This window comes from Erythrolamprus reginae, chromosome 3 (genome assembly GCF_031021105.1).
Source record: "Erythrolamprus reginae isolate rEryReg1 chromosome 3, rEryReg1.hap1, whole genome shotgun sequence".
Classification (NCBI taxonomy): domain Eukaryota; kingdom Metazoa; phylum Chordata; class Lepidosauria; order Squamata; family Dipsadidae; genus Erythrolamprus; species Erythrolamprus reginae.
Window position 1 is genome coordinate 7,817,186 of NC_091952.1, and position 27,884 is coordinate 7,845,069.

A 27,884-nucleotide genomic window follows, 5' to 3' on the forward strand; every position below is an offset into this window, starting at 1 on the left:
TTTGTATGCTCTGGTAAGTAGCGTGAGATTTCCAAAGCAGAAGCTACATAGGATTAGATTTACTACTCTTGAAGCCTTCTTGGCGTTGTTGTTGCAGTGGGCTTTGGCACTTAGGTCGTATTGTATTTTATTCCCATTTTTGTAAGCCGCCCTGAGTCTGCAGAGTAGGGTGGCATAGAAACACAAACAAACAAATTTCCTGAGACAGCTGAAGTCTGAAAGCTTTTTCACTCAAATATTCACTGGCATTTGATATTTGAGGTTTCTGGAATCTTGAATTCACAGCATCAATAATAATAACAGAATATATATACCGAAAGTTAAGATTTAACTGCAGAGACGGGCAGCATACAAATCTAATAAATTATTATTATTATTATATTATTAAACATAATACAGTAATACCTCATCTTACGGACTTAATTGGTTCCGGGACAAGGTTTGTAAACTGAAACGTTTGTAAGACGAAACAATGTTTTCCATAGGAATCAATGGAAAAGCTATTATTATTATTATTATTATTATTATTATTATTATTATTATTATTATTATTATTATTATCATTATCATCATCATTATTATCATTATCATTATCATTATTATTTAGATTTGTATGCCGCCCCTCTCCGTAGACTTGGGGCGGCTCACACAGTGATAAAAAACAATACATGGTAACAAATCTAAAATCTAAAATAACAGTTTTACATTAAAAAGTCTAAAAAGGAAAAAAAAAACCAATAGATAAAATACATACACACAGTCATATCATGCACAAAACTACATAGGAAAGGGTGGGATGTCTAAGTTCCCCCAAGCCTAATGACAGAGGTGAGTTTTAAGGAGTTTACGAAAGGCAAGGAGGGTAGGGGCAGTCCTAATCTCTGGGGGGAGTTGATTCCAGAGGGTTGGAGCCACCACAGAGAAGGCTCTTCCCCTGGGTCCCGCCAAACAACATTGTTTAGTCGACGGGGCCCGGAGAAGACCAACTTTGTGGGACCTAACTGGCCACTGGGATTCGTGCGGCAGAAGGTGGTCTCGCAGATATCCTGGTCTGGTGCCATGAAGGGCTTTATAGGACATAACCAACACTTTGAATAGTGACCGGAAACTGATCGGCAACCAAGGCAGACTGCGTAGTGTTGGGGTGACATGGGCATACTTAGGAAAGCCCATGATTAGATTAGATTAGATTTATTGGATTTATATGCTGCCCCTCTCTGTAGACTCGGGGCGGCTCACAACAATGGTAAATAAAACATAGTAACAAATCTAATATTTCGCAATCTAAATTACAGTTTAAAGTTAAAAAATCCAAAAGAACCCCAATATATAAAAAACAAGCACACAGTCGAATCATATACAAAAACTACATGGGCAAGGGGGAGATGTTTCAATTCCCCCATGCCTGACGGCAGAGGTGGGTTTTAAGGAGTTCCCGAAAGGCAAGGAGGGTGGGGGCAATTCTAATCTCTGGGGAGGAGCTGGTTCCAGAGGGTTGGAGCCACCACAGAGAAGGCTCTTCCCCTGGGTCCCGCCAAACGACATTGCTTAGTTGACGGGACCCGGAGAAGGCCGACTCTGTGGGACCTAACCGGTCGCTGGGATTCGTGCGGCAGAAGGCGGTCCCGGAGATATTCTGGTCCGATGCCATGAAGGGCTTTATAGGTCATAACCAACACTTTGAATTGTGACTGGAAACTGATCGGCAGCCAATGCAAGCCACCAAGTGTTGGAGAAATGTTGTGAGCCGCTCTGAGTCTCCGGAGAGGGGCGGCATACAAATCTAATAAAATAATAATAATATTGTTATTGTTATTGTTGTTGTTGTTGTTGTTGTTGTTGTTGTTGTTATTGTTATTGTTATTGTTATTGTTATTGTTATTGTTATTGTTATTGTTATTGTTATTGTTATTGTTATTGTTATTGTTATTGTTATTGTTATTGTTATTGTTATTGTTATTGTTATTGTTATTGTTATTGTTATTGTTATTGTTATTGTTATTGTTATTGTTATTGTTATTGTTATTGTTATTGTTATTGTTATTGTTATTGTTATTGTTATTTCTGGAGAACCATTAGTGAAAATTTTGAGTAGTTCAGAGAACCGGGTTAGTAATTGGATTTTTACTAGACTTCATTCTTGGATTGCCTTTAAAGTGTGCCTTGTTTGTACAAGAAGTCCCTTTGAAGTTTAAAAAGAAGTTTTTTCTTCTCTTTTGTTGATAAAGAACATTTACTTGCATTCTATCGTATGTGTGTGTCTGCTTGGATTAATTAACCTGTAATTAAGGGCGGGTGGCACATGCTGGCAGAACAACTAGAATGTAGAGTTGATGTCTTTCCCATTAGAAAATGCCTGCTTAAGAACCAGTTGCTTACACACCAGCTGAAGTTACAATTGTACCAGACAAAAAGGGACTTACAGTTTTTTTGCAGTGTTCCATGATGATGTAACAACAAATTTTTATTCCATCCCCCCCCCAGCATTTATTTCTGTTTTCTGGCAAAAATGCCCATGGGACAAAATTGATTGACGTAATGACCTCTGTGTTCATTTTATGCAAAGGTCTTCTAACTTGGCAGCTTTAAGACTTGTGGACTTCAACACCAAGAATAGCTTGGAGAATAGCTGGCTGGAGAATTCTGGGAGTTGAAGACCACAAGTCTTAAAGCTGCCAAGTTTGGGGATCCTTGATTTAATGCCTGTGCAATTGGGGATGTGTAATTTAGTGAAAAGAAGGACTAGGTGGGACACAGAAGACAGCCTGAAAACAGCCAAAACTCAGGCTGTTTCGGGGCCTTTTTCAGGCTGTTTTCTGAGCAATTTTCAGGCCTTTATTGGGCTGCTTTTTGGTCATTTGGGGGGCTGTTTTCAGCCCAAAAAGGCCCCCCAAATGCCAGAGAAACAGGCATGCATGAACCAGCCAGCTGGTCTTTGGGTTTGTGCACACTCGTTCTAGTTTGGGCACTTGTTGCCCAAAAGGTTCGCTATCACTGGTGTAGGATAACAATAGCAATAGCATTTAGACTTATATACCAGGGCCCAGGAGAAGAGCTTTCTCTGTGGTGGCCACGACCCTCTGGAACCAGCTCCCCCCAGATATCAGAGTTGCCCCCACCCTCCTTGCCTTTCGCAAGCTCTTTAAAACCCACCTCTGTCATCAAGCATGGGGGAATTGAAATTTCCCTTCCCCCTAGGCTTATAGAATTTATACATGGTATGCTTGTATGTATAAGTGGTCCTTTAAATTGGGTTTTTTAAGATTATTTTTAATATTAGATTTGTTTTCATTGTCTTTTCATTGTTGTTAGCTGCACCGAGTCTTTGGAGAAGGGCGGCATACAAATCAAATCAAATCAAATCAAATCAAATCAAATCAGTAAGTAAGTAAGTAAGTAAGTAAGTAAGTAAGTAAATAAGTAAGTAAATAAGTAAGTAAGTAAGTAAGTAAGTAAGTAAGTAAGTAAGTAAATAAATAAATAAATAAATAAATAAATAAATAAATAAATAAATAAATAAATAAATAAATAAATAAATAAATACCACTTCATAGTGCTTTTATAGCCCTCTCTAAGTGGTTTACAGAGTCAGCATATTTGCTCCGAACAATCTGGGTCCTTGTTTTACCCACCTGGGAAGGATGGAAGGCTGAGTCAATCTTGAGTGAGATTCGAAGTGACAAATTGCAGACAGCCAGAAGCCAGCAGAAGTAGCTTGCAGTACTGCATTCTAACCACTGCACCACCGCGGCTCTTGTACAGTTACAGTACAATACAATACAATACAGCTTTCTGCTTGCTTGATTGTTTGTCTGGTATCAATCCATGCTTATCTGGATTTCTCTTTCTGTGAGTCCATAGTATTCTCTGAGCTTGGTTGTTGTTTTAGCAATAACATTTAGACTTATATACTACTTCATAGTGCTTTTACAACCCTCTCTAAGTACAGTAGTACCTCTAGATACGAGCTGCTCCACATGCGAGTATTCCAAGTTACGAGCCACGACGGGAGCGAAATTTCTGTTTGACACCCAAGCTCAAATTCTGGATACGAGCCGAGCTTCCACTAGGTGGCGCAAGAATCCTTGCTTCTGGTTATCTCGGCGGGGAAAAACAAAGTCTAAAGCCATTTGTTCCAGATACGAGTTGATCGACATACGAGCTCCGTTCTGGAACAAATTAAACTCGTATCTAGAGGTACTACTGTACTTTACCGAATCAGCCTATTGCCCTCAACAATCTGGGTCCTCATTTTACCCACCTTGGAAGGATGGAAGGTTAAATCAACCTTGAGCCGGTGGTGAGATTTGAACTGTTGAACTACAGCTAGCAGTTAGCTGAAGCAGCCTGCAGTGCTGCACTCTAACCACTGCACCACTCCGAGTCTCCTGCTTGGTGGGGGGTTAGACTAGATGACCAACAAGGTCCCTTCCAACTCTGTTCATCTCATCTAACCTCTTCTCCAAAGTACCCAAACGCAAAACAAGAAGCATAAGATGGAAACTAATCAAAGAGAGAAGCCACCTAAAACTTAAGGGAAAATTTCCTGACTTTGAGAACGATTAACCAGTGGAACTGCTTGCTTCTAGAAGTTGTGGCTGCTTGAGTTGTGGGTTGGATTAGAAGACTTCCAACTTTTCTATTATTCTGTTAATTGTTGCAATTACTCCCAATAGTAATTTCTGGGCTTGACTGCAGTCATAAGTCAAGGCGATAGATGAGAACCTATATATGATTCTGCAGGACCAAATAGATGCCTCTGTCATAGCAGCACAACGTAGTATTGACGTCTACCCCAAATTAAAAAATGGAGGTTTCTATTTAGGGCAGGTTAAAAATGAAAACAAGAAGAGCAGGCGCCATACATCTTTTTTTTAACAAAAAAAAATCCATTCGGAGTGATGCATTTGGGTCAAAGCAGCAAGAACACCGTGTTCCAGATGCCAAATATATCTATTTTACATGTGATTTATTTGTTCACAGAGAGGTCTATTTTACCAACATGTTAAAAAAAGGAGGGGGGGAGGGAAGGAGGGGAGGGCCAGAGAAACATTCCTTCAGATCCATATTAGGCCGTTATTCACCAGGCAAATGGAGGACAGGGTCAACTTACGTATTTGAGAGAGAGACATAAATCCATCTGTCTCCAGTCCATATTTCCAAAGAGGAACGTAGAAAGAAGGCAACTGCATGAGAATTCACTTCCAATTGCAAATGAGCCCCGTTCCTTTTTGGTGACCAAGAAAGGGGAAATATATATGTATAGGTTTTTTTCCCTTAATTAAAAAAAAAAATCAGCAAAAACATGTGATACATACACATACACACACACATATAGATATATATATATATTGTGTGTGTGTGTGTGTGTGTATATATATGTGTGTTTTCGTAGATTTTCACGGGTACAGGTATGACGGTCTTGGTATATTCGGGTTTCTTCCCGTGTAGGATTTGGAAATTTCTGGCGACGTTTCGACGAGGTCTTACTCGTCATCTTCAGGCTGGTGTTTCTGTCCTTGTTGTAGGGCGAACACTGCGAGACCTGAGCTGCATTCCTTCTATAAATACTGGTGGCTGGGTGTGGTTTGATGGCTCAGCAATTGCCTGCTGTGTAGAAACTTCCTGGTGAGTCAGTGGGATAACAATTGGGGTCGTTGATGTAGCTGAGGTATGCTGATTAGTTAATGGTTGTAGATTAGGCGTGATATCCTGAGTAGTTGGAACTTGTAGGCTACTTGATTGTTTTACAATGTGTGTTCTGAGTCTGGTTTCTATGGCTGCCATAGAAACCAGACTCAGAACACACATTGTGAACACACATTGTATATATATATATTTGTTTTCATAGATTTTCACGGGTATATGTATGTAGATTGTTCTGAGTTCGGGTTTTGCCCTGTGTAATATTTTGCATGTCTATGCAACGTTTCGGTGAAATCACATTCACCATCATCAGGCTGAAGTTTTAAGCTTCGTGTTGCTGTAAATATGGAATGTTTGTAACTGCCATTTCTTCCTTATATATAGTGTTGGGGTGGAGATTTGGTTTGAATGTAGCAAATAGATTGGGTGACTATGTTTTAGTGATTTGATTGGTTGGTGGAATCACACTTACTTGAAAGATTGATATGGTGATTATTCTGATATGTTTTTTTGTTTAAGGCTGGTTTCCAAATCTCTGGTAGGCGGGATGTATCATCTCTTTTATTCATGCATAGGGGGCGTTTCTCAATCTCTATAGCTTCTCTAGTAATTCTTCTGTATAAATTTTCTGTTTTGGAAAGTAATTTAGTTTTTTCAAAGTCAATTTCGTGCCCTGTTTTTTTAATGTGCTGGACAAGGGAGGAAGTCTTTTCTTCTTTTTTAACTGCATTCACATGTTCTGCAATGCGTTGGCTCACTCTTCGATTGGTTTGTCCAATGTATGTGGCTGCACATGTTTTGCAAGGGATTTCATAGATTCCTTGGTGTTCTAGTCGGATTTTATCTTTTGGGTTCCTTAGGATGTTTGATATTTTTTGGTTAGTGACAAATGAAGTTTTAATATTATGTTTGTGCAGGATTTTACTAATTTTGTCAGTGGTGCCCTTGATGTAAGGGAGAAGGGTGGTACCATTGTCCAGTTCTTGATCTTGATTTTTGGGGGGTGTCTCTTTTTTGATTAGGGTTGTGATTGTTTTCCTTTCGAATCCATTAGAAATTAATACATCTTTGAGTTTGTTCAATTCAGTTTTTAAGTGCTGCTGGTCAGCTAGGCGTTTGGTTCTGGTGATGAGAGTTTTGGCTACTGAGGTGATTTGTGCGGGGTGGTGGTGTGAGTGTGCATTTAGATAACGGTTGGTATGGGTTTTCTTTTGGTAGATGGTGTGTCCTAGGGTGCCATTGGGTTTTTTATAGATTAGTACATCTAGAAAGGGAAGTTGATCATTGACTTCTGTTTCCATAGTAAATTGTATTTTGGGGTGTAGGCTGTTGAGATGTGTGAGGAAATTGTCTAGTTTTTCTCTTCCATGTGGCCAGATTACAAAAGTATCATCAACATATCTCAGCCAAAGTTTAGGTTTGTGTTTAGATTGCTCTAATGCATTATTTTCAAAATATTCCATATAGAGGTTGGCGATGACAGGTGAGAGGGGTGATCCCATGGGGGCTCCCTCTATCTGTTTATATCTTTGTTCATTATAGATGAAATATGTATTAGTCAGACAGTGGTTGGTTAGATCTAGGATATATTTGGGGGGCTTGTGCTTGTTTTGGATAGCTGTTAAGGCTTCTTTAATAGGTATTTGTGTGAAAAGGGACACGACATCAAAACTTACAAGTAGGTCACCAGGTTGTAGGTTTTGTTTCTTAATTATTTGTATAAAGTGGAATGAATTTTGTACATATGAGGTGATAGTCTCTGTATAGGGTTGAAGATATTTGGCTAAAAATTTGGCAAGATTTTGTAGAGGGGAGCCTATGGAACTAACTATTGGCCTGAGAGGTATTCCTTCTTTGTGTATTTTTGGAAGGCCATAGAGTTTTGGACATATGGAAGATTTTTCCCTGGGGATGATTCTTCGCTGGATTTCTTCACTGATGGGAGAGGCCTTTATTTTGGATTTGGTGGTTTTTTCTAGGTAGGTGGTAGGATCTGTGTTTAGAAGTTTATAGGCAGGGTTTTGTAGTAGGATGGAAAGTTTTTCTTGGTAGTCTGCTGTGTTCATCACTACTGTGGCATTTCCTTTATCTGCTGGGAGGATGATTATATCATTGTCTTTCTTCAAATTGATAAGTGCATCTCGTTCCTCTTTTTGTATGTTGCTTCTAGGTGCTTTACTAGAGCAGAGAATATTAGTGACTTTAAGTCTGATTTTGTTGGCTTCATCTGGGTTGATTTTATTTAGAGTAGTTTCAATTCCACATATGATGTTTTCAATTGGAATGCGTTTGGGGGTTATTGCAAAATTGAATCCTTTTGAAAGAATATTGGTTTCTGTAGTGGTGAGTATCCTGTCTGATATGTTATGTACTGTTTTTGTCATAAGTTGTTGTGGAGGGCTGGGTTTCTGCTGTATTTCTAGTTTGTGGAGTTTTTTATTATGTGTGTCTGTCTTGTATTGGGTTTCTGTTTCAGCTCTCCAGATTGATATTTGTTTGAATTTATCCCAGAGTATAGGGTGTATATGGTTGCTGAGTTTAAGGTGAAGAGAGAGTAGACTTTTGTTGATTTCATCAAGTATGAATCTTTTTTTGTGGAGTTCATTTCTAATTAAGGCTAATTCAGTTCTTTTTAGGATCCTCTCAATGGCTGGGGTTTTTGGGTGGAAAACAGAAAATTTATACAGAAGAATTACTAGAGAAGCTATAGAGATTGAGAAACGCCCCCTATGCATGAATAAAAGAGATGATACGTCCCGCCTACCAGAGATTTGGAAACCAGCCTTAAACAAAAAAACATATCAGAATAATCACCATATCAATCTTTCAAGTAAGTGTGATTCCACGAACCAATCAAATCACTAAAACATAGTCACCCAATCTATTTGCTACATTCAAACCAAATCTCCACCCCCAACGCTATATATAAGGAAGAAATGGCAGTTACAAACATTCCATATTTACAGCAACACGAAGCTTAAAACTTCAGCCTGATGATGGTGAATGTGATTTCACCGAAACGTCGCATAGACATGCAAAATATTACACAGGGCAAAACCCGAACTCAGAACAATCTACAATCTACATATATATATATATATGTGTGTGTGTGTGTGTGTGTGTGTGTGTGTGTGTGTTTTCATAGATTTTCACAGGTACAGGTATGATGGTCTTGGTATATTTGGGTTTCTTCCCGTGTAGGATTTGGAAATTTCTGGCGACGTTTCGACGAGGTCCCACTCGTCATCTTCAGGCTGGTGTTTCTGTCCTTGTTTGCCCTAGAACAAGGACAGAAACACCAGCCTGAAGATGACAAGTGGGACCTCGTCGAAACGTCGCCAGAAATTTCCAAATCCTACACGGGAAGAAACCCAAATATACCAAGACCATCAATATGTAACCCTTCCCTGGTGCAGAGCTGAATGGATTGGATTCTGTAGCCTAGAGGTTAATTCTCTGCCTTACAAGGCAAAGATTGCAGGTTCAAGTCCCAGTGAGGGTATGGCTTAGCTGATGAGGCCAAAATAAGGCCAAAATAGATCTATCCTAGTCTCCCTTAATTTTCAAATGTTATATATATATCTACTGTCCACTTAGGAAGCAACACTGACAATCAATTACACATGTTGTTGTGCACATTCAACTTTGCACAGAACAAAGTATTCAATGAGAATATTTCATTCATTGAGATCTAGGATGTGTTATTTGAGTGTTCCCTTTATTTTATTTTTTTTGAGCAGTATATAAACAAGCTAACAATGAATGTTTGTATGTATTGAAACACTGTAGCTTTAAGAGTTAGTGTTGCAGATTGCCACAAGAGGGAGCCAGAAGCGTGATTCTCTCTCTCTGTTATTTCTCTGTTTGCTATTGCTGACTCATTGTGACTGCTGTAGTAAGAACTGTGTGTTCGATTATAGTTTATGTATTTGTAAGCTAAACAAATAAGACTTGTAGTATTGTTAATGTATTGAGGGTTATTGACTTATTTAAATGTGCATGACTGAGCTGCTTAACTTGACTACAATATTTGCTGAAGTAAATAATATTTTATACACTTTAATGTATCTGGGTGGGGTTTCTTAATGAATGAACTGTTACTTATATCTCCACAGTATCTGCTGGAACTCCATGTTTCTTTTCTGTGTGTGCATCCTTGATAACTCAGGGGTCACTCTGCCTACTCCTTAACATACAGTATATATAAAAGCCAAATACCACTTACTCATCACAAAATTTCCACAACTGTAAAGAAACTTAGCACGTAGATTCCTCTTGGCTTCTAGATGCTTGCTAAGAAAGGATTTTTCAAAATGACTATCAGATCATTAGTTATTTTGGATTTTCTTCCCCTTTGAAAAACATTTTCCTTCTCATTCAAGAAATGCTATTTATTTATTTATTTATTTATTTATTTATTTATTTATTTATTTATTTATTTATTTATTTATTTATTTATTTATTTATTTATTTATTTATTTATTTATTTATTTATTTATTTATTTATTTATTTATTTATTTATTTATTTATTTATTTATTTATTTATTTATTTATTTATTTATTTATTTATTTATTTATTTATTTATTTATTATTTTTATGCCGCCCTTCTCCTTAGACTCAGGGCGGCTTACAACATGTTAGCAATAGCACTTTTTAACAGAGCTAGGCTATTGCCCCCACAATCCGGGTCCTCATTTTACCCACCTCGGAAGGATGGAAGGCTGAGTCCACCTTTTGTTTCAAAGCTGAAGAACTGAACTGAAAATAGAAGTGAAGAAGCTTCTTGGATGGCGTTGTGGTTGGATCACAGCCAGCTCCTCTAGTAATGGAAAACTTCAGAAGAGAAGGATTTAGGGGTAGTGATTTCTAACAGTCTCAAAATGGGTGAACAGTGCAGTCAGGTGGTAGGGAAAGCAAGTAGGATGCTTGGCTGCATAGCTAGAGGTATAACAAGCAGGAAGAGGGAGATTATGATCCCATTATATAGACCACTGGTGAGACCCCATTTGGAATACTGTGTTCAGTTCTGGAGACCTCACCTATAAAAAGATATTGATCAAATTGAAGGGTACAAAGACGGGCTACAAGAATGGTGGAAGGTCTCAAGCATAAAACGTATCAGGAAAGACTTAATGGACTCAATCTGTATAGTCTGGAGGACAGAAGGAAAAGGGGGGACATGATCAAAACATTTAAATATGTTAAAGGGTTAAATAAGATCCAGGAGGGAAGTGTTTTCAATAGGAAAGTGAACACAAGAACAAGGGGACAGAATCTGAAGTTAGTTGGGGGAAAGATCAAAAGCAACATGAGAAAATATTATTTTACTGAAAGACTAGTAGATGCTTGGAGCAAACTTCCAGCAGACGTGATTGGTAAATCCACAGGAACAGAATTTAAACATGCCTGGGATAAACATATATCCACCCTAAGATAAAAATACAGGAAAGAGTATAAGGGCAGACTAGATGGACCATGAGGTCTTTTTCTGCCGTCAGTCTTCTATGTTTCTATGGATTTTGAGCCAGATGAGCCTGGTCCGTCCGAGCATTTGAGACCTGTGTGGCTGTTGGAGGATTCAGACAGTGAGGGAGAAGGAGAGATGGAAGCTGAAGGTTCTGGAGAGATAGAGGTGGAGGCCCCTGCAATGCTAGGGCCTTGTCTGGATTAGATGTGGAGGGGGTGATTAATGATCCAATCCTCAATGTGCATGTGCAAAGGATTAGGGGGAGACAAGAACAGTTGCACAGACGCAGGAGGAGGTCTTGATCACAGGTGAGAATAATAGGGAATTCTGCAGCATGTGTAAAAGGGGGATGTTGTGGTTGGCTCTGGGCCAGCTCCTGCAACGGGGAATTTGGATGTTGGCTTAGGAGAGTCCTCAGGTTCCCAGAGACTTGTCTTACTGCCATCAGCTTCGGACAGTGAGGATTCCTTGCCAAGGTCAGATGCTGGGGAAGAAGAAGAATCAGATAGAGAGATGGATGCAGCCAGCCCATTAGTTAATGACCCCATTAGTGAGTCATCGGACTCGGAGGAGGAGGATCGGTGAATAGATGCCAGAATGCACAGGCTCATGGATAGAAGGGACCAACTGCACAGGTATCGTTGGAGATAAGGGAGAACACCTGTGCCTGAGGCAATTAGGCTAATGGGGTTGCTAATAAATTACCAGCGTTGCAGAGAGCGCATGTGGTAGTTTATCCTTTTGGAGAAGGATATGTCATGTTTGCTTTGTTCCTGGACTTTCACAGACTTTTTGGGATTTCACAGCTAAATAAAATCTTGTGGACTCACTCGAAGAGGTTTGGCTGTGACCCTCTTACAGCTGCTCTTATCTGCTCTGTTTCTTTTTGTCTCTCACAGCTTTCAAGGACAGTTTTCTCTGTGTGAGCTAATTTGCTCAGTTTAAAGGGTGTGTGCACAGCTTTATTTTGGATAAACTACGTTTCTGTTTACTTTATAACAGCATGTGTGTTTGAATTTACCTTTCTGACTTAATTGGGGCTCGTAACGTGAAGCCTGGCATAATGGGGTGGTGGTGGTTGTGGGAGTGTTCTTTGCAGGAGTTATTGTTCATGGTTTAACAGAGAAAGAGAAACAGATCCAGAGTTTTCTCTAAACCAACATTCCTGCTTTCTTGGAGAAACCCAGCCTTTGGAAAATTGCTTTATGAAAGACTGTAGCTATTGAAAAAAAGAGTGAGTACCCTTGCTTCAGCCCCTTTCAGAGACATTATTTACAAACCTTGGGGGTTTGGGGACATCGGTTATCGGCTTTGAAGATAACTCAAACTCTTTGGCAGTAAACAGACAGTAAACTCTTTTGCCATAATTGCGGTTCTCAGCCAACTTGTTAAGGAAATATATTTTTGTGTTTCTGAAACTCAAGTCTGTGCGTTTTACTTTGACCTTAATTACTGCTCAGCTGTAGTGTTGGGCGAACCAAACCTGCACATTTCGGGTTCGTACCGAACTTTGCGGTGTTCGGCATGATGAACCTGAACCCGAATTTTCTTAAAAATTCGTGTTCCGGTTCGGCGTTTGTGCCAAGCACTGCGAAGCACCGCCGCCCAGCTGTCTTCTGCTGAGAAGAGGAGGAGGAGCCAGGCGCCAGTGGCGGCGGAGGAAGGCGAACACCGGGGAGTTGCCGGCCAGTCGGGAGGCTGGGAGGGAGGCACAAAAGGAGCTGGGGAATCCCACAAAGGGATTCCGGGGGTGGAGCCTTGACGTCACTTCCTGGATTCCGGGAGCACCCACAATTTTGGGCTTTACATCTATGTGCCGCTGCTTACAGGCAGGTTGCTAAGCACCCCAAGGTGATCACTTCCTGGATTCCGTCCTCCCACTATTATGAATCCCAGCAACCAGTTAGGTCCCACAGAGTGGGCCTTCTCCGGGTCCTGTCAACTAAACAATATCATTTGGTGGGACCCAAGGGAAGAGCATTCTCTGTGGCGGCCCCGGCCCTTTGGAACCAACTCCCCCCAGAGATTAGAATTGCCCCCACCCTCCTCGCCTTTCGTAAACTTCTTAAAACCCACCTCTGCCGTCAGGCATGGGGGAACTGAGATATTCTTTCCCCCTAGGCCTTTACAATTTACGCATGGTATGTCTGTATGTATGTTTGGTTTTTATAATAAGGTTTTTTTAGTTATTTTAGTATTGGATTATTATTGTATACTGTTTATGATTGCTGTTAGCCGCCCCGAGTTTTCGGAGAGGGGCGGCATATAAATTCAATAAATAAGTAAGTAAGTAAGTAAGTAAGTAAGTAAGTAAGTAAGTAAGTAAGTAAGTAAACAAATAAATAAACAAGTAAGTAAGTAAGTAAGTAAATAAGTAAGTAAATAAGTAAATAAATAAATAAATAAATGAGTGAGTGAGTGAGTGAGTGAGTGAATGAATGAATGAATGAATAAATAAATAAATAAATAAATAAATAAATAAATAAATAAATAAATAAATAAAACTACTCTAGTGCCACCCCCGGAATCTTGAAAGGACGTCATGGAGTGCTCGGAGTTCGGGTTCAGCCGAACTTCATGCAAAGTTAGACCGAACTCGCCGAACCCGAACTCCATTGGGTTTGCCTATCACTACTCAGCTGTCATGCCAGGCAGAACAGATGGGAAGCAAAACGTTTTCAAAATTAGAAAAGAAAGAAAGAAACAAGAAAGATCCACGGTGACACAGTGGTTAGAGTGCAATACTGCAGGCTACTTCTGCTGATTACCAGGTGCCAGCAGTTTGGCAGATCGAATCTCACCACCGGCTCCAGGTTGACTCAGCCTTCAATCCTTCTGAAGTGGGGAAAATGAGGACCCAGATTGTTGGGGGCAAGGGGTGACTCTGTAAACCACTTAGAGAGTGCCGTCACTATCACACCGAACCGTCTCTCTAGGGGAAAAAATGTTAGAAAAGATGCTAACAATCATTGAGATTTGAGGGTTCATATAATTCCCACTGCTGATGCATCATGGCAATTTTTTAGATTTTAAAAAGGGTTTCTACAAGTTCTTGGGAAATCAAGTGCCTAATAATTACGACTGTCATAATCATTTTTGCAAAATAACTTCAGTGCACGAAGAGAAGGAAGAGTGTCTAACACATTACCTTCCCATCTTAGACTATGAAAGCTAATGTCATGTATTCAAGAATTACACATATACTTCTTTTCTTTTGCACACCTCCTGCCTACAATTCATCTGCACAAATCTTCCATCTCAGTTCATTAAAAAAATAATAATAAAAGCACTGCGCTCTTTGCTAACTTGCCCTCCCTCCACCAATGAGAAAGCAATGGGCTAACATATGCCCAACAATGGAAAGAAAACAACATCCCAACAACTTTAACTATTATTAGTAAAATTATGGAATGTGCTGAACTATCCAAAATGACAATGGAAATACAAAATAAGAATGAATCCGAGTTCTACAAGGCCTGGGAGAAGTGGTACAGGTGGCTATCCAACACTAATGACAATAAAACAGAAACCAACTGAAAACTCCTTACTCGGCACCAAAGGAAAAACAAATACAAAAAACCCAAAGAAACATAGACCAAATACAAACTAGATGTTCTGTCTGAGTTCAATTCCTCTGATTCACTCCTCCACTTGAAACAGAATATCCTACGAAAATAGACTAACAATCCTGGGCCTAGAAAGCCTAGAACTACGGCGCCTAAAACATGATTTGAGTATTGCCCACAAGATCATATGCAGCAACGTCCTACCGGTCAATGACTACTTTAGCTTCAACCGCAATAACACAAGAGCACGCAACAGATTCAAACTTAATATGAACCGCTCCAAACTTGACTGTAAAAAATATGGTTTCAACAATCGAGTTATCGAAGCGTGGAACTCATTACCGGACTCAATTGTGTCAACCCCTAACCCCCATCACTTCTCCCTTAGACTCTTCATGATTGACCTCATCAGGTTCCTAAGAGGCCAGTAAGGGGCGTACATAAGTGCACTGGTGTGCCTTTCGTCCCCTGTCCAATTGTCTTTCCTTTCTCTCACTTATCATATATATTCTCTTCCTTTCATATATCCTCTCCTCTAAGTTCACTTTCACCCTCATTTATATTACCACATGTCTATTTTTCTTCGTATTTGTGTATTGGACAAATGAATAAATAAAATAAAATATCTATAATCTACTAACAATGTAATACGCAACCATCCTCAATATACACACCCACAACATTATAATTTAAAAATATGTCGTTAAACTGCATACACCTGCTATATTTCCCTTTCCCCACCCAAATCCTATCTTATCTTATCTAACCATACTAATATATTGCTAAGTAAATCTATAGATACGAAACTATAAAACGTTAAATATTAAGTATAACATGAAAATGCGCAGCTAAATGTTTAAAACTGATACATAATAAGTTATATATCTTATGCTGAAATATGTTTATTGTTCTGTATCGCCCTTACTTTTAGTATCCCTATTCCCCCCTTTTTTTCTTTTTCTTCTTCTCTTAAAAAAATCAATAAACTATATTTTTTTAAAAAGAGAGAGAGAGAGAGAAAGCAATGGACCCTAACAAAAATCAAAATCAACCAACTGTCAAAATAGAATAGAGCCTTGAACACCTCTCCATGGATTACTCTACTATGTTAAACTTTCCGCTTCCATGCTAATTGGATCCCATTCGGCATAAAAATAACAACAAAAACTTCCATAGGTTTGCTCTGGTGTCTGTTTTGTTTGATCAAAACTGTGTTCCAAAAAAGAAACAAAAAATTATTGCTGCAGAATTATAGTGCCGCTAATAGGTCTGCAGGTTTATTTTATTTATTTATTTATTGGATTTGTATGCCGCCCCTCTCCATAGACTCGGGGTGGCTAACAACAATAATAAAAGACAGCATGTAAATCCAATACAAAAACAGTTAAAAACCTTATTGTAAAACCAAACATACATACAAACAAACATACCATGCATAAATTGTAAAGGCCTAGGGGGAAAGAATATCTCAGTTCCCCCATGCCTGATGGCAGAGATGGATTTTAAGGAGCTTACGAAAGGCGAGGAGGATGGGGGCAGTTCTAATTTCCGGGGGGAGTTGGTTCCAGAGGGCCAGGGCCACCAGAGAGAAGGCTCTTCCCCTGGGCCCCACCAAACAACATTGTTTTGTTGACGGGACCTGGAGAAGGCCCACTCTGTGGGACCTAACCGGTCACTGGGATTTGTACGGCAGAAGGCGAATAAGTTCCGAATAAGTCCCCCAGGTTGAATAGAATAAGATATCTGTTTATATCAATATATTGATATACCGCTTCACAGTGTTTTTTTCCACAGCCCTCTCTAAGTAGTTTACAGAGTCAACCTATTGCCCCCAAACAGTCTGGGTCCTCATTTTACCCACCTCGGAAGGATGGAAGGATGTGTCGATGTGGAGCCATCCAGGATCAAACTCCAGGCTGTGTCCAAAACTACTGAGGGTAGAACAAGAAGCAATGGGTGGAAACTAAACAAGGAGTGAAGTAACTTCCTGACAGTTAGAACAATTAATAGGTGGAACAGCTTGCCCCCAGAAGTTGTGAATGACCCAAAACTGGAAGATTTTAAGAAGATGTTGGATAACCCTCTGTCTGAAGTGGTGTAGGGCTTCCTGCCTAAGTAGGGGGTTGGACTAGAAGACCTCCAAGGTCCCTTCCAACTCTATTGTTGTTATTGTTAGCCTGAAATTATAACATGATACTGCTTACGATATCAGTCTATAAAACGCAACCGTTGGGATGTTTAGGAGCCGTAAGGATGAAAGGCTGAGAAGTTTTTTTCCTACACACAATGGGACAAAATAAATAAATAAGTAAATAAATAAGAACCCCTTTCACCAGACCCAGTTACTCAAGACAAATCCCAAGTCTATTTTCATGCTATTTATTCATGGAGCAATTTTGTTCTTATCCATCAGGGGGCAGCAGAGGATCAAGATTAATAACATCACAAAAACCTTGCCTTCTGCCCTTCCTGGTTTACATATATTATTAGGCACTGGAGCAAAGCAAAATTACCCGCACGTAATTTAAAACAAGGCAAACCCACTGAAATGTACAAGTAGTCCTTAACTTAAAACCCTCTGTTTAGGGACTGTTTTCGAACTTGACAACGGTTGCAGAGCTGAGAAAAGCGACTTAGGACCGTGTTTCACACTTATGGCCGTTACAGCAACACCCCTCCCCCCCAGTGGCCACTTGATCAAAATTCAGAGGCTTGGCAACGGGCTCATTTATGTCCCGGGGTCAAGCGATCCCCTTTGGCGACCTTCGGACCTACAAAGCCAACGGACCACATTTGGAATACTATGTTCAGTTCTGGAGACCTCGCCTACAAAAAGATATTGAAGATATTGAACGGCTCTGTTGTGGTTGTAAGTCGACCTTTCTAGATAAGAACCGGGTGTTCAAGATTTTTTTGCCTCTTTTCAAGAACCATTTTACAAACTTACAAACCCGACCCTCCAAAACTGTAACTGGAAAAGGTGGGGAGGAGCCTCCATGGGGCCTCCCTAGAAATCTCCTGGGAGGAAACACGGCCGGAAAAGGCAGGGAGAAGCCTCTGTGGGGCCTCTCTAGGAATCTCCTGGGAGGAAACAGGTCCAGAAAAGGTGGGGAGAAGCCTCCGTGGGGCCTCTCTAGGAATTTTCTGGAAGGAAACAGGGCCAGAAAAGGTGGGGAGAAGCCTCCGTGGGGCCTCTCTGGGAATTTCCTGGGAGGAAACAGGGCCAGAAACGGCAGGGAGAAGCCTGTGTGGGGCCTCTCTGGGAATCTCCTGGGAGGAAACAGGACCTCCACCCTCCCTGTGGTTTCCCCAATTGTATGCATTATTTGATTCCTATGGGAAAAATGGCTTCTTCTTACAAACGTTTTAACTTAAGAACCTGGTCATGGAACTAATTAAGTTCGTAAGTAGAGGTACCACTGTATGTGTATGTGTATATATATATGTGTTTTTATGGACCCCGAAGCCCAAACTTTGCAAGCGGGTGGGGGTGGCTAAACCCAACAGCGGTCAGGAATCTGAGGTTTTGCTTTCAAGCGGCTCTGCATTCTAACATTTTCCGGAAACTTTTCTGAAAGTTGTCATCCAGGAAGGCGTAGAGGAAAGGGTTAAAGCACGAATTGGCGTAGCTCAGGCTGGTGATGAAATAAGAGACGCCGATGACCATGGGGGTCTGGGGCAGGTCCGTGGTCAAAGCCACGATGGTGGCCAGGTGGAAGGGCGTCCAGCAGAAGAGACAGACCGCTAAGACCACAAAGACCATAATGGTGACTTTCTTTTTGGCTTTGTCCAATGCTTTGCCATTGGAGTTTAAGCTCATGTTCCTCAGGTTGTACAACATCATGGTGTAAAGGGCGCAGATGGTGGAAACCGGGATGGCGAAGCCCAGCAGGAGCGTGTAGATCCGGCTGGCTTTGAACCAGGTCTGTTCAGGTTTGGGGAAATTGAGCCCGCAACTCGTGATGTTCAAATCGTCCTTGTAGATGTTGGCGAAGATGAAGAACGGAAAGACGATCAGGGTGACCAGGACCCAAACACAGACACTGAGTAGGCAGGCGGCCCGATAGGTTCGGTGAGACATCCTTTTGGACCGGACCGTCGACAGCACCACCAAGTATCGGTCGATGCTCATCACGGTCAGGAAATAAATGCTGGAGAAGATGTTGTAGTGGTCAATGGAGAGGATGATTTTGCAGAGGACCTCGCCGAAGGGCCAGTAGTGTAGGAGATGTTCGGCGATGTTGATGGGCAGGACCAAAGTAAAGAGGTCGTCGGCGATGGCTAAGTTCAGGATGAAGATGTTGGTGACGGTCTTCATCTTGGGGGCCTTCAGGATCACATAGATCACTGCCGTGTTCCCGGTCAAACCCACCGCGCAGATCACCGAGTAGATCACAGGGAGGACCACGTAGAAATCGGGGGATTGAAACTCAGGGGATGTGAAGTTAACGGCGGTCGTGTTTCCGGGGCAGCAGGACTCACCGTCCACTCCAAGGCTGGTGGTGTTGGCACCCATCTCTCTATCTTCTGAAGCGTTTGCCATGTCCTGAGCTTTAGTTGTCCTTCAAACAAGGAAAGGCGTGGCCATTTTCCAGAAAAGGCTGTTTTTTTTTAAAAAAGTCCTCCTTAAAGTCCTCTGCGGTTAGTTGGGGGAAAGATGAGAAGCGACGTGAGAAAATATTATTTGACTGAAAGAGTAGTAGATGCTTGGAACAAACTTCCAGCAGACGTGGTTGGTAAATCCACAGTAACTGAATTTAGACATGCCTGGGATAAACATATATCCATCCTAAGATAAAAATACAGGAAATAGTATAAGGGCAGACTAGATGGACCATGAGGTCTTTGTCTGCCGTCAATCTTCTATGATTCTAAACTTTGCAGGTCAATTCCTGTAAAGCAAAAAGACAACAGGGAAGTTGATTAGAGCATCTTTCCATTGAGGACCTGTATACTGCACGAGTCAAAAAGAGGGTGGGAAAATATTGACTGACCCCTCGCATCCTGGACATAAACTGTTTCAACTCCTACCCTCAAAACATCGCTACAGAGCACGGCACACGAAGACAACTAGACACAAGAACAGCTTTTTCCTGAACGCCATCACTCTACTAAACAAATAATTCCCTCAACACTGTCCAACTATTCACTAACTCTGAACTACTATTAGTACTAAGTTTTTTCTCATCATTCCTACCATCCTTTTCCTCCCACTTATGACTGTATCTTGTTGCTTGTATCCTTAAGGTTTTTATTAATATTGATTGTTTCCTGATTACTTATTTGACCCCTATGACAATCCTTATGTGTTGTACCTCATGATTCTTGACAAATGTTTCTTTTTGTTTTATGTACGCTGAGAGCATCTGCACCAAAGACAAATTCCTTGTGTGTGCAATCACACTTGGCCAATAAAGAATTCTATTCTATTCTATCTGTTCTGTTCTGTTCTGTTCTGTTCTGTTCTCTTCTCTTCTATTCTATTCCATTCAAAGCAGGAGAAGGGGAGGGAAAGAAAACGATTGCAAGGGTTATAAACACAGAATTGCTGGAAAAGGATCTAGCTGGCTGGTTTCAAGTGGATTCTGGCTTGCAAAGAAAGTTGGTTAATTCCTTGCCTCTTTAATACCACTCTAATACCACTTTATAAGGCCTTTATCTATATTGATAGTAAAGATCTTAAATGCTGTAGAGAAATAGGGTCAACAGATAAGTTGACACTTGTTGTGCTTCAGCCTGAGGCTCCTCAGGGACCGGCTGGATCTCTGCCGGATCCATGTCCAGAGGAGGAGGACAGTGAACAGGAGGGGGAGGACCAGGCAGACGGGGGAGAGGAACGTCAGGAAGAGGAGGAGGGAGAGCAGCCTGAGACCCCTGGGGGGGGGGGGGGGCTCTCCCCAGCTAGTAGCCTGGATTCATTGGATGAAGACGCACAGGCTATAATAGACATGAGGCAGCGACAAGCAGCTCAAAGACGGGGCCAATTAGAAAGGTATTTCCATCCCTGAATTGGCAACAGCTGGGTTTGGGTGTGGTTCTCCTCAGCAGGGTTGAAAAGGCAGGTCCGCCCTTACAGTCTTGTGGAGAGTTATCAATTGGGAGTCCTGTGACCTTGCTTTGATTCTCGGCGTCTCTGATCTTGGCTTGTGGCCTAGAAGTCTGGAAGACTTGGGGGAGGCGTGGGTTTTATTATCTCCAGCGTTGTTTTTGCCAGCAAGAATCCTGTTTTATTGCCTGGCCTTCGTGAACCCTCTGTGAAGCTTCATAGTGTTCCTGTCTGTAAGAACAGTTTTTGTTCCCTGTGTTTGCTTTGAATTATATAAACTGCCTTTGCTTTTTACCAGTGTGCCTGGATACTCCTTTTGGTTGGTGTTGGCGTCTGGAGGGACCCAGAGAGAACAACACTATTTACAACATTTGATAAAGTCACAGATGAACTTATTTCTTCTTTCTTTCCTCTTCTTTTTTTATTTTTAATTTTTCTTCTTCTCTCTCTCTCTCACTTTTTCTCTCTTTTCCTTTCTCTCTCTTTAGCCTTTCCTCTTTATTTTCTTCCCTTATGTAAGTGTATATTTTGTTTTACAAACAAGGTCCCGTCAACTAAACAATGCCGGTTGGCGGGCCCCAGGGGGAGAGCCTTCTCTGTGGCGGCACCGGCCCTCTGGAACCAACTCCCCCCGGAGATCAGAACTGCCCCTACTCTTCCTGCCTTCCGTAAACTCCTCAAAACCCACCTTTGCCGTCAGGCATGGGGAAACTAAATATCTCCCCCTGGGCACGTTGAAGTTATATATGGTATGCCTGTATGTGTGTATGTTAGTATTGGGGATTTTCTTAAACTTATAATATTTTAATTAATTGGATTGTATTGGATTGTTTTTTCACTTGTTGTGAGCCGCCCCGAGTCTTCGGAGAGGGGCGGCATACAAATCCAAATAATAAATAAATAAATAAATAAATAAATAAATACTCTAAATTCATATAGATTTGTACTAATATTTGCATAATCCTCTTGCTTTCTGTATCCCCTCCCCCATTTATCTTCAATAAAGATTATATACGGGTCCAAAGATGGGCTACAAGAATGGTGGAAGGTCTTAAGCATAAAACGTATCAGGAAAGACTGAATGAACTCCATCTGTATAGTCTGGAGGACAGAAGGAAAAGGGGGGACATGATCGAAACATTTAAATATATTAAAGGGTTAAATAAGGTCCAGGAGGGAAGTGTTTTTAATAGGAAAGTGAACATAAGAACAAGGGGACACAATCTGAAGTTAGTTGGGGGAAAGATCAAAAGCAGCATGAGAAAATATTATTTTACTGAAAGAGTAGTAGATGCTTGGAACAAACTTCCAGCAGAGGTGGATGGTAAATCCACAGTAACTGAATTTAAACATGCCTGGGATAAACACATATCCAACCTAAGGAAATAGTATAACTAGATGGCAGACTAGATGGACCATGAGGTCTTTTGTATAACAGGAAGTTATATTCCTTCCCGGTGTTCAGTTCTGGAGACCTCACCTACAAAAAGATATTGACAAAATTGAACGGGTCCAAAGACAGGCTACAAGAATGGTGGAAGGTCTTAAGCACAAAACGTATCAGGAAAGACTTCATGAACTCAATCTGTATAGTCTGGAGGACAGAAAGAAAAGGGGGGACATGATCGAAACATTTAAATATGTCAAAGGGTTAAATAAGGTCCAGGAGGGAAGTGTTTTTAATAGGAAAGTGAACACAAGAACAAGGGGACACAATCTGAAGTTAGCTGGGGGAAAGATCAAAAGCAACATGAGAAAATACTATTTTACTGAAAGAGTAGTAGATCCTTGGAACAAACTTCCAGCAGACGTGGTAGATAAATCCACAGTAACTGAATTTAAACATGCCTTGGATAAACATGTATCCATCCTAAGATAAAATACAGAAAATAGTATAAGGCCTTGGTGAGGCCACACGTGGAATACTGCACCCAGTTTTGGTTACCATGATGCAAAAAGTATGTTGAGACTCTAGAAAGTGTGCAGAGAAGAGCAAGAAAGAGGATTGGGCGACTGGAGGCTAAAATATATGAAGAACAGTTGCAGGGATTGGGTATGTCTAAAGAAAAGAAGGACCAGGGGAGATACGATAGCAGTGTTCCAATATCTCAGGGGTTGCCACAAAGAAGATGGAGTCAACCTATTCTCCAAAGCACCTGAGGGTAGGACAAGAAGCAATGGGTGGAAACTAAACAAGGGGAGAAGCAACTTAGAACTAAGGAGGAATTTCCTGACAGTTAGAACAATTCATCTGTGGAACAGCTTGCCTCCAGAGGTTGTGAATGCTCCAACACTGGAAGTTTTAAAGAAGATGTTGGATAACATCTGTCTGAAGTAGTGTAGGATTTCCTGCCTAAGCAGGGGGTTGGACTAGAAGACCTCCAAGGCCCCTTCCAACTGTGTTTATTATAATATTATTAATCCCCCCCCAAAAAAACCCTCTCTCTGTATCAGGAAGTTGCAAGGAAGCATCTGTGGGGTGGTATTTGTCTGGGATGGTATAGGGACTCCTGCTTGAGCAGGGGGTTGGACTAGATGACCTACAAGGACCCTTCCAACACAAACAAAGAAACAAACAAACAAACAGGTGTCTCTTTTCCCTTCCCTCCCCTTCCTTATTTCTTTTCCTAATATTCTTAATATCTCCAATATTAGGTTATGTTTATTGTATTTGCTCTAAGTGTATTGATTTATAACCTAATTACTGTAAACTTATTTTATGCTATCTTTTCTATTTATTATTATTATTATTATTATTATTATTATTATTATTATTATTTATTAGATTTGTATGCCGGCCCTCTCCGAAGACTTGGGGCGGCTCACAACAATAATAGAAACAATATAACAGTGAAACAAATCTAATACTGTATTAAGAAATAAAACATATATAAAACCCCAGCAATTAAAACCATACAACACATGCATACCAAACATAAAATATAAAAGCCTGGGGGAAGATGTCTCAGTTCCCCCATGCCTGGCGATAAAGGTGGGTCTTGAGTAATTTGCGAAAGACAAGGAGGGTGGGGGCCGTTCTGATCTCTGGGGGAGTTGATTTGTAAAACTTAATAAAGATTATTTTATACACGAAAAAAAAACCACACCCAAAAACAAATAAATTGGCTGCCGACCAGTTTCCGGTCACAATTCAAAGTGTTGGTCATGACCTTTAAAGCCCTACATGGCATCGGACCAGATTACCTCCGGAACCACCTGCTACCGCACGAATCCCAGTGACCGATAAGGTCCCACAGAGTTGGCCTTCTCCGGGTCCCGTCGACTAAACAATGTCGTTTGGCGAGCCCCAGGGGAAGAGCCTTCTCTGTGGCGGCCCCGGCCCTCTGGAACCAACTCCCCCCGGAGATTAGAACTGCCCCCACCCTCCCTGTCTTTCGTAAACTACTCAAGACTCACTTATGCCACCAGGCATGGGGGAGTTAAGATATTCCTTCCCCCTAGGCCATTACAAGTTATGCATGGTATGTTTGTGTGTATGTTTGGTTTTATTATAAGGGTTTTTAGTTGTTTTATTATTGGATTGTTACATGTTGTTTTTTATCAATGTTATTAGCCGCCCCAAGTCTACGGAGAGGAGCAGCATACAAATCCAATAAAAAATAAATAAATACATAAATAAACAAATCAATCTCCCCCGCCTGCATCCCAGTTGGGTCCCACAATAAAGACTGAAGCATCTTTGTACTAAAGCCCAGAATAGAACAGAACCACTTTCCAGACCAAATGCAGCTGTTTTCCTTCAACCCCAGGTAGGAAGTGGTGGGGAGGGAGGAAGAGAGAGAAGGAGACAATCAAAACCAGACAAGCTTGCTACCTTCCTTGTAGGATTCAACACACACACAAACACACACACACCCTGCCCCCCCCTCCATGTCATGTGCCCTGTTTGGGACAAAAAAAATGAGGGCAGGGGGGAATGGCAAGCTTTTGCAATCTATTCCATCATAGTTGCATCGGGAAGCGAAGGTTTGAGACGAACAGAGTACCAAAGCGGGAAAGGGAAAGAGAGAGAGAGAGAAAGAAAGAAAGAGGGAGAGAGAGAGACAGAGAGAGAGAGAAAGAAAGAAGGAGAGAGAGAGACACAGAGAGAGAGAGAGAAAGAAAGAGGGAGAGAGAGAGACACAGAGAGAGAGAGAAAGAAAGAGGGAGAGAGAGAGACAGAGAGAGAGAGAAAGAAAGAAAGAAAGAGGGGGAGAGAGAGACACAGAGAGAGAGAGAGAAAGAAAGAAGGAGAGAGAGAGACACAGAGACAGAGAGAGAAAGAAAGAGGGAGAGAGAGAGACACAGAGAGAGAGAGAAAGAAAGAAGGAGAGAGAGAGACACAGAGAGAGAGAGAAAGAAAGAGGGAGAGAGAGAGACACAGAGAGAGAGAGAAAGAAAGAGGGAGAGAGAGAGACACAGAGAGAGAGAAAGAAAGAAAGAGGGGGAGAGAGAGACACAGAGAGAGAGAGAGAAAGAAAGAAGGAGAGAGAGAGACACAGAGAGAGAGAGAGAAAGAAAGAGGGAGAGAGAGAGACACAGAGAGAGAGAGAAAGAAAGAAGGAGAGAGAGAGACACAGAGAGAGAGAGAGAAAGAAAGAGGGAGAGAGAGAGACACAGAGAGAGAGAGAAAGAAAGAGGGAGAGAGAGACACACAGAGAGAGAGAAAGAAAGAAAGAGGGGGAGAGAGAGACACAGAGAGAGAGAGAGAAAGAAAGAGGGAGAGAGAGACACACAGAGAGAGAGAAAGAAGGAAAGAGGGAGAGAGAGAGAGAGAGAGACACCCACACACACAGAGAAAGACAGACAGACAGACAGAGGGTCTGAGGAAGAGAAAGGAGAGAAAGAAAAAAGAAAGAAAGGGAGAAGAAAGAGAGAGGAAGGGAGAGAAAGAGGGAGATAAAGAAAGAAAGAGAAAGAAAGAAATGAAGAGAGAGGGAATAGAGGGGGAGGGAGGGCAGGAAGAAAAATAGAGGGGGAGGGAGGGCAGGAATAAAGGAGAAAAAGAGAGAGAAAGGTCAAAAGAAAGAAAGGGGAAGGGAGAGGGAGGGAGAGAAAGAAGTAAGGAGAGGGAGAGAGAGGGTAGAGAGTGAGAAAGAAAGGAAGGAAGGAAGGAAGGAAGACACAGAGAGAGAGAGTGAGGGAGAGAAAGAGGAAAAAGTGAGAGAATGAGAGAGAGAAGGAAAGAGAGAGAGAGAAAGAAAGATGGAGAGAGGGGAGGGAGGGAGGGAAAGAGAAAAAGTGTGAAAGAAAGAAAGTAAGAGAGAGAGAGAGAGAAAGACAGGGAGGGAAGAAAGCAGAGGGGGAGAGAGAAAGAAAGATGGAGAGAGTGAGAAAGAAAGAAGGAGAGAGTGAGAAAGATAGGGAGGGAAGGAAGGAGAGGGAGAGAGGGTGGGAGAGAAAAAGGAAGAGAGGGAGAAAGAAAGAGAGAGAGAGAGAGATATTGAGAGGGAGGGAAGGAAGCAGAGGGAGAGAGGGAGAGAGAGAGAAAGAAAGAAAGAAGAAAGGAAAGAAGGAGAGAGTGAGAAAGATAGAGAGGGAAGGAAGGAGAGAGATAGGAAGATGAAGAGAGTGAATGAGAAAGAGAGAGAGTGTGGGTGTGAGAGAGAGAGTGTGTGAGAAAGATAGAGAGGGAGGGAAGGAAGGAGAGAGAGAGGAAGATGAAGAGAGTGAATGAGAAAGAGAGAGAGAGAGTGAGAGAGAGTGTGTGATAAAGATAGAGAGGGAAGGAAGGAGAGGGAGAGAGAAAGAGGGAATGAGAAAAAAAGAAAGAAAGAAAGAAAGAGGGGGAGAGAGAAGGGGGGATAGAGGATAGTTGTTAACACCCCCCCCCCCCCCCAATCCCCAACCCCCTTTTCTGCCTTACCCATCGCGGAGTTCTCCTGCCGCTCCTTCCCCGCCGAGCCAAATTCCTCAACGGGACCCCGAGAGGGAGGACAAGACCCCCCCTTTCCTCCCCCTTCTCTCCCCCTCCAAAGAGCCCCCCCAGCCCAGCCAGAGAGACGCCCGCCTCCTTCTACAAGAGCTCCAGCCGAAGAAAGTCGCGGGGCAGCGGCGCCTTCATCCCGCCGCCCGGAGCTCCAGAACCCGCGGCCGTCTCCGGCTGGGCTGCTGCGGGCGACTACGCGTCTCCTCCCGCCGGGGCTGCCTTCCTTCTCCCGTCTCAAGCCGGGTCGCCTTCGCTGAGACTCTCCGAGGCTCAACCCTCTCGGGCTGGGAAAGGCAGGCAGCGGGGCTCCGCAGGGCTAACGGTGCGCCTTCCTACTAAGAGGTGGCCGGGTGGTGTAGGAGGCGCGCTCTAAATGAACTCGGTCGTCCTGGCAAATAATGATCTCTCTCTCTCTCCCCCTCCCTCCCTCCTTCCCTTCCCCTCCCCCCTCTCTCATCTCCCTATCTATTTCGCTATCTATCATCTCTCTCTCCCCAACCACCCATCCATGAGGTATGCTGTAAACAATTATAATAGCTGTCTGTTTTTCTGTCTATCCTATCTACCATATATGGAATAGAATAGAATGGAATGGAATGGAATGGAATAATAGGAATAGAATAGAGTAGAGTAGAGTAGAGTAGAGTAGAGTAGAGTAGAAAAGAAAAGAAAAGAAAAGAAAAGAAAATAGAATAGAATAGAATAGAATAGAATAGAAAAATATGAAATGGAATGGAATAATAATAGGAATAAAATAGAATAGAATGGAATAGAATAATAATAGGAATAGCATAGCATAGCATAGAATAGAATAGAATAGAATAGAAAAGAAAAATATGAAATGGAATAGAATAATAATAGGAATAGAATAGAGTAGAAAAGAAAATAGAATAGAATAGAATAGAAAAATATGAAATGGAATAGAATAATAATAGGAATAGAATAGAATAGCATAGCATAGAATAGACTAGAATAGACCAGACTAGAAAAGAAAAGAAAAAAAAAGAAAAATATGAAATGGAATGGAATAATAATAGGAATAAAATAGAATAGAATGGAATAGAACAATAATAGGAATAGCATAGCATAGCATAGCATAGCATAGAAAATATGGAATGGAATGGAGTGAGCAGCAATGGAAAAAAGCCTGCAAAGACTTAGGACTGTAAAAAACCTTCAGAGAGAGTAGCAATGGAAAAGCCTGCAGGCAGGTAAGAGCAGGGAAGAC

General features: G+C 41.6%; 1 protein-coding gene across 1 annotated transcript; it reads right to left on the reverse strand.

The window, feature by feature from the left end:
- Positions 1-17,044: 17,044 nt before the first annotated feature.
- On the reverse strand, positions 17,045-27,009 carry NPBWR2 (neuropeptides B and W receptor 2). The gene is made up of 2 exons (XM_070748774.1): positions 26,594-27,009; positions 17,045-19,573 (listed from the first exon to the last, which is right to left on the reverse strand). Exon 2 carries the CDS (start codon positions 19,222-19,224, stop codon positions 18,214-18,216), a length of 1,011 nt encoding a protein of 336 aa, XP_070604875.1. The 5' UTR covers positions 19,225-19,573; positions 26,594-27,009; the 3' UTR covers positions 17,045-18,213.
- Between the last annotated feature and the right edge of the window lie 875 nt (positions 27,010-27,884).

What these genes read in the sequence shown, in the direction of transcription:
- NPBWR2 (XM_070748774.1), bottom strand. Translation starts at nt 19,224, where the DNA reads ATGGCAAACGCTTCAGAAGATAGAGAGATGGGTGCCAACACCACCAGC.